The 7046-nt window shown below is 28.9% G+C and overlaps 1 protein-coding gene across 2 annotated transcripts; it reads left to right on the top strand.

Moving 5' to 3' along the window:
- Positions 1–1827: 1827 nt before the first annotated feature.
- LOC107952346 (dnAJ-like protein slr0093) lies at positions 1828–6682 on the top strand. 2 transcript variants are annotated; one of them, XM_041089727.1, is made up of 6 exons: positions 1828–2179; positions 3906–3983; positions 4148–4223; positions 4389–4462; positions 4571–4641; positions 6231–6682. In XM_041089727.1, the coding sequence occupies exons 1-6, from the start codon at positions 2150–2152 to the stop codon at positions 6274–6276; spliced, it is 375 nt and encodes a 124-aa protein (XP_040945661.1). In that variant the 5' UTR covers positions 1828–2149; the 3' UTR covers positions 6277–6682. The 2 variants fall into 2 exon arrangements, with proteins under 2 accessions (XP_040945661.1, XP_040945662.1); XM_041089728.1 differs by having other exon boundaries at positions 1830–2179; positions 6236–6682.
- Positions 6683–7046: the final 364 nt, after the last annotated feature.

The raw sequence follows: 7046 nt of genomic DNA, 5'->3' as shown, positions 1-7046 counted from the left end.
CTACTTTTTAGATTTGAAAATCAAGTCCAATTGTTGACATTATTATTATTTTTTTGTCAATTTTGTTGATGCCACGTTTTTAAATAAGAAATACTCACTTAGTAGTCATGTGACTAAAAAATGGCATTGTAATGAACCTGAATTTAACAAAATATTCTTAATATATGCAAAAACAATGTAAAATAAAATTTTATAGGTATAAAATAAACTCAATTAAACAATGAAAAAATAAGAAAATCTCAAATATATGTTTGTTTCATTAAAAACAACTTTTATGAAATAATTTTAAGAAATATGTCAAACAAAATAAAATATTTTACATAGATTCATCCAAACACCAAAAAATATTAATTTTTCCAGAAAAGTAAGTCATTTTCTAAAAATCTTTTTTAAAGTCATTTTTAATTAAACAAACAGGACCTTAAATGTGCAAAGGTGAAGTTGCAACTTAAAAAAAAAAAGGTTGGGCTTAAATCATTGTTCTCTGTATTGTGTTTCTCAGTGAATTAGTCTTTTGAGTAAAGTTTTGTAGACATAGATTAAATTCAAATTGCGTTAACAATATTAATGTGCAAAGTTTCCTTTCGTGTTGTTTCAACTATTGTGACCACAACTCTTATAATAAGATAATTAGATATAATTTTAGATATATGATTAAAAAATATGTACTAAATATAATTATTTTATTTGATTATTGTAATTCTAATTTTTTAAAACATTTTATTTATTTTATAATTTTTAGTCTTATTAACATAATAGTTCATATTATTTTTATATTCTCGGATAAAAGTTGAGTATAATTATTTTGAATATTTCATCCTTTTAATAAAAAACAAAATATAATTTTAAAAAATAAATTAATATTTTTAAATATCTCCTTATTATATTCAATATTCTTTTCGAAAATTTAGTATTAAAGTTACATCTGTTTCACAGAAAATGATGTATGGAAATATTTTTTACATTTTCTCGTATTTGTTTTATGGAAAATAATTTGGTTAATTGAAAACAACTTGATAAATAGAAAATGACTTGTATTCAACGAAAAATAAACCTCTTTTTAAAAAATTGATTTACGCTTTTAAAAAATTATTAAAAAGGAGTTCTTTTATGAATAATCTTATTTTTTTTATAATTAAAATAAACTTAATATTATTATATTATTATTTATTTATTTTAATTTTTAAAAATTTTAAAAATATTAATAATATTCTTATTGAAATATTTATATTAATATTTTAATAATAAATATATATTAAAATTTATAAATGTTTTATAGTATGAAATGTGAATATTAATAATATAAAAATGAGTATTTGTTTAATTTATGCTTAGCTTCATTTATTTCATCCAACTTTAATGTGTTACATTGATTCTCATATATGTAATATATATAATTTAAATTAAGTTTTAATTAGATATTGTTTATTATTAAATTTATATAAGATATTAATCATTTTAAAATATTATTTTATTATAAAATAAATTTCGATTCTAATATAATATTTTGTAACAAATATATTTATAATGGGTTTGTTTCACTAAAAATAACTTTTAGAAAATAATTTCAAAAAAAAATTTAGACAGAATCATCTAAACATAAAAAAAATATATTAATTTTTAGAGAAAAATCATTTCATTTTCCTGAAATCATTTTCTGAAAGCTATTTTCAATCATCTAAATTAAAATTAAAAAATTGAAAATTATTATTCCAATAAAATAAAAAAATTCAATACTTTAGAGATCCACATTCCATGTGAAGTGTAAAAAATTACGGAGAAATTACTCTTAAATTAAATATTATTTTATCCATTAGAAAATAGTTCTATTCATCCTTCTTCCTTAATTTGGGTTTTCAAAAATAATCCAAAAATCCTCAAAATTTCTTCACCTACCTCTCTAGATTTGAGGTTCCTGTCTTTGGTCGACGCGTGCACTGCACGTACCAGATTCCCAATATTTTTGTTTCAGGCTACAAGCATTGAGATAAGTCCCAGTTCCATATTCAAACTTGTGGCATCCGAATAACCTCTCCTTAAAAAAAATCTCTCCAAAAAAATATTCCCAATTCCCTTTCTTTTTCTAGCATTGAAAATTCTGAAAAAATTATTATGAGGCTTCAGCTTAGCAATCTCATTATATTTGCAGATGGAAGGCAATGATAATTCCACTTCTAAGGTATTCTTTGTTTTTTCTTTTTCTTTTCCAAGTTTTAGTTTTGATGGAACTTTTGACTTCCAAAATATGTATTTGACTTAGTGGCATAGCTTTTTATTCATCCAAATACTCTTTAATGGAGTTGGAGAGCAAAGTTAAATGCTCAAAGGAAAAAGTGAAAAATTAGAAGGGGGAAAAATTATGATGGGTTTGTTTACTTTATGGGAAGAAGAAAATGCTAATGGATTGGTCGAATTCATTAGAGTATCATTTCCATTTTTTTTTTTTAGGAATTGTCTATTTACATTTTGTCATAGATTGAGTCTAAGTTAGCAATTTCTTTTTCTTGGAAATTAAGGTGTGGAAAAGCATTACACCATTTCTTATTTTGTTTGATTATCATGAATGAGATTCACTTTCTTATGTAAAATGATAGCAAGTAACAAATTCTACCTTTCTATGGTATTACGTGGATGTGAAATTCCTAATTATTTGGTCAGTGCATTGTGTAAAAAATTAAGTTTGTGAAAGTTGTTTTTGCAATGCATTTATAGGCTATGTTGCTCAAACTCTTCATTCTTCTTGAAGTACCCATGTCTAACACTCGTGTCCGACTCATGGAAGTGGGATATAACCTCTAAGATCCTTCAAATAGATGGAAAACCTTAGAAAGGTCTAACCATAACCGCGTCACACTCTCACACTCTATTCCGAGTAACATAGTTTATAGATTACTTTTTTGAGGGAAACTATTGAGTTTTTTCAGTGACTTAAATCTAGAAAAAGTGGTGCTATATAGTTTTCTGCAATCTTTTACTAGACTCATTGCTGAATAGAGAGTACTATCGTATTGCAACAGCATGTGGTGGTAAACATGTTTACATTTACCTCAAAAGTAAACTTTGTACGCTACATTTGTGTGTGTTCTTTATTGCTTTGTTGGTTTAGAGAATGTCTTGAGGCAGTAGCCATTAAAAGTTGCTGGTGAATATTCATTTTAGTATAAATGCATTGCATTGGGTCTTCTGATGATAATACTTGCATTGATTATGTCTTTTCTTATCCTTCACATTGATTGTTGCCTGTGATGTAAAGCTGCAGTAGAAATTCCTTTCATCAATTGAAATACTTTAATGCTTTTCTAGACTTGGCAATTTCCACAAAACATGGGAGAAATATATGAAACATGGCACAACACGAAAAAAATTACAAACACCACATAAATGCATGAATGTGTCATTCTATTAACCGCAAATCGTTAATGTGTCAATTTTTTATGAATATATAACACCTTAAGCACAATTACGAGTTATGGCATGGGAAAATAGTACAAACGTGACATGAATACATGGATTGCCAGGTGGCTCCTGGTTTTATTAGTTCATTTATACATATATTTTCATAGTAGCACTTCCTCCCCTCCCCCCCTTCCCACTCTTCCTTTCCCTTTGTTTATAGGAATGGGGATGACTGTTAATGTAATTTTTTTTTTTATAGATTAGTGTTAATGCTGTATTGCGTGGTAATTTCTTTAATAGTAACAATTACCAATTTGTGTCCCGTTATCTAGTTAATTCAAACAAGGGGTTGTTGTGCAACAATCTGTGTTAGTTCTTGGACATTTTAACCAGCATGTTTGCCATATGCTAATTGTCCCTTTTTTCCTGGATGTAGTGAGTATTTGTTTCATTTTATGCTATAGTTATGTCAACATGCATCTGATAAATAGTTCTGATTTCTATTCAAGGATTACTACAAAATTTTGGAAGTAGATTATGATGCAACTGATGAGAACATCAGGTTAAGTTACCGGAAGCTTGCTCTGGTCAGTGGTCTCTCTCTCTCTCTTCTCTCCCCCTTTCCGTAACCATATCTTTTATTTCTTGCCATTGCTTCATGGATAGGCTTTTACATTTTTGTTTTATTTAAAACTTCCTTTATTTATTACAATTGAATTGACTAGAGAACATTTTTATTATGTTGTTACAGAAGTGGCATCCAGATAAGCACAAGGGTGATAGTGCTGTTACTGCAAAATTCCAAGAGATAAACGAAGCTTACAACGGTAACGCTTCTGCTTGGCTGGAATAAAAACTCTCTCTCTCTTTGCCATATGATTCCTTTATATTTGACTGCAACTCAATCATCCCACAATCATGCTTTCTCACCCAACTGTACAAAGAAATGTTATGCTGATATATTATGATCTTATCATTATATCCTTTTGCAGTGTTAATCGATCCTGATAAGCGCTTTGAGTATGATTTAACTGGAATATATGAAATTGATAAGTATACTTTGCGGGTAAGAATTTACATTAACCTATAGTCTAGAATTATCAGCATAGTTTTCTTTAGGTTAATCAGTTGATTCCACATTATAATGGTCTGGGTAACTGTAATTGTGATGCAGGAATATCTTGCCAGATTTAAGGGAATGATTCTTACCTGCAATGGGCTTGGTATTAGTCATACATCAACATGGTAATTCTTTTGGCTGTCTTAAATTTTGTTTCCTTTTTTTTTTTTTTGGATGGGGTGGGGGTGGAGGGGGTGCATGTAGGGGATATTCTGTAGAATAACTCTTTTATGTAAAACCTCAGACAAAAGGACCATTCTTGTATCTTCTTTTTTACTAGAATTTCACCTAATCATTGTGATGAGCCCTTTTCTTAATATGTTTTAATCTTTCCAATACTTAAGATATTGACTTAGCAAATTTGAGTTTGACAGAATTATTGCTTTTACACCTGGATCAAAATTTTTAGGACCTTTGTATATGACACTTAGGAGAGGTTCCAACACTTTACTATTGATGCTTATAAATACAGTCAACTCTCTTTATAACAACTCTATTTGTTTGCCAAAATTTTGAATGTTATAAACAATATTTGAGATTCAAATCATATTTAAATTTTTTTTTAGATTTTCAAATTATAAACTATAATATATTAATAGTATTAATTAATGAGATTTAGATCATGTATTTAATAGAACTGAAAAATATAATTCCATTTATTAAAGATTGTTTTCATTTAATAAAATATTATTAATATATTTTTATATAAAATTTAAACATTTTATGGAAATAATATCTTAACTAAAGTATATATTTTTTTATTTTACCTAGGAATAGAACTTTTTTTACTAAAATTTGAGACATGAGGCTGTTATAGAGAACTAATTTAGTAAAGAGTATACTTTATGGTTGTTATAGATGAAAAGCTGTTATAGAGGGTAAGAATGAAACTGAAAAAATCAGTTCTGCTACAAACTTGTCTGTTATAATGAGACCCTGTTATTGAGGGTGACTGTTATAGTGAGGCTGATAGTCAAAGTGTCTGATAGAAAATAATGGTGGTTGATGACAATATGAATGCCATGCGGAGAAGCAGGAGCACCTGTATGACTATAAAGCTTAGAGCTGGTGCTTGAAGACTTGCAAACATATTGGCCTAACTCTAAAGTCAAGGACTTTTTAGTTCCAATTTTACCATACAGTTCATAATCAGTGGAAGTGCTTGAAGTTAAAATTGTTTCAATGCTTGTTCTTCCTGTTCCTCTCCCTTTCCAATTCCCCCAAAGGTTTCTGCTCTTTTAGTCGAGTCTATTAATTCAGTGGTTTCCGTCTTCATCTTCACTATTTCTGAATTCAGTGGCAGTAATCTTATCACTGCCAGAAATTAGACCTGCTGTGCAGCTTTTAAAAGGCTTTTGGTGACCAATACATTAGCATCTTTGGCAGCGACGTGATTAGATGCTGTTGTCTCACATTTATTAAGTTTTGGGTTTTCTGTGGTTGGGCCTCAACTATTTTCAATTGATTTTAGGTTAGATGTTAAGTTGCTTATGGAGACCCATATATTAGCATCTCCTTTTGTTTCTGCCTTGCCCAGGTGAGGTTGTCTATGGTGTAGGCCCTTGTTGAGCTATACGTCAGGGATGGTGTTGTCCCTAGTCTATCGAGCATTGAGTTTCTTATGGTCTTATTTTCCAAGTTGGATTTAGGGTTTAGGTTAGACATGTTAATATCCTCGGCTGTGGTGTACTAATATCCTTGCTTGTTAATGCAGGACAGAACAACTAACAGACAGAAATGAATTTGCTGAAGAAGGTTAGCTCTTGTTTACAATTTACAAAGGCTGCCATGCTTATTTCTGAGCGACTCTGGCCCTGGGAGTGACAGGGCCACTGTATGAGTAACGATATGGATCTTTTTTTCTACTTGTCGAACCTGAAAATGTATCTCATCTTCTCAGTATTATTACATCTGTAATCGAAATGAGGATTCCTCAAGTAAAGAGATATGTGATGGTGATGGTGATGTTGAGATGTGTTCCAATGAGGCATGATTTATAGCTTGTATGAGTTTGATAGCGTAACCAAATGTATAATTGATATAATATAGATATGAGAGCTGTAATTATAGAGAATATCATTCATAATTTATTAGGTCCGCAAGCGAAGTATACTATCTATAAAATATAATAATGCTGTCGATGAAAGCTACTATTTCCCTGTCAAATATTCATTGTTTTGTCTGTTATTATGTTTGTTTATGATTTGGATGTTTGCTTTCGAAATAAAGTAATGCTTCTGTGTATGAACAACAGAGGCATGAAAGAGATGAGAGACAAAAGAGAAACAATCGGTGCATGGCGATGGCAGTTATGGTGGTTGAATAAAAAAGAAAGAAAGAAAGAAGGGATAGACATGACAGAGGAGAGGGAAAATAAAATGATTAAAAGATAAATTGGGCAATAGTTATTTAATAATATTAATTTATACAAATTAAATAATTTATATATTTAAAAATTTTGTAAAAATATTTTTATAACTTTAAAAAAATAATATATTTTATTAGTTTTAAAAAATTATATAAATTATTA

This window comes from Gossypium hirsutum, chromosome D03 (genome assembly GCF_007990345.1).
Source record: "Gossypium hirsutum isolate 1008001.06 chromosome D03, Gossypium_hirsutum_v2.1, whole genome shotgun sequence".
In the NCBI taxonomy this organism is placed as follows: Eukaryota; Viridiplantae; Streptophyta; class Magnoliopsida; order Malvales; family Malvaceae; genus Gossypium; species Gossypium hirsutum.
The sequence above is the reverse complement of the archived record's forward strand: the minus strand, read 5'-3'. Positions and strand labels throughout refer to the sequence as shown.

Bases quoted from the DNA above. Each gene is read 5' to 3' on its own strand.
- LOC107952346 (XM_041089727.1), top strand. From the start codon at position 2,150: ATGGAAGGCAATGATAATTCCACTTCTAAG. The intron at 3,984-4,147 runs GTCAGTGGTCTC...ATGTTGTTACAG, and splicing joins GTTACCGGAAGCTTGCTCTG to AAGTGGCATCCAGATAAGCA. The intron at 4,642-6,230 runs GTAATTCTTTTG...TTGTTAATGCAG, and splicing joins ATTAGTCATACATCAACATG to GACAGAACAACTAACAGACA.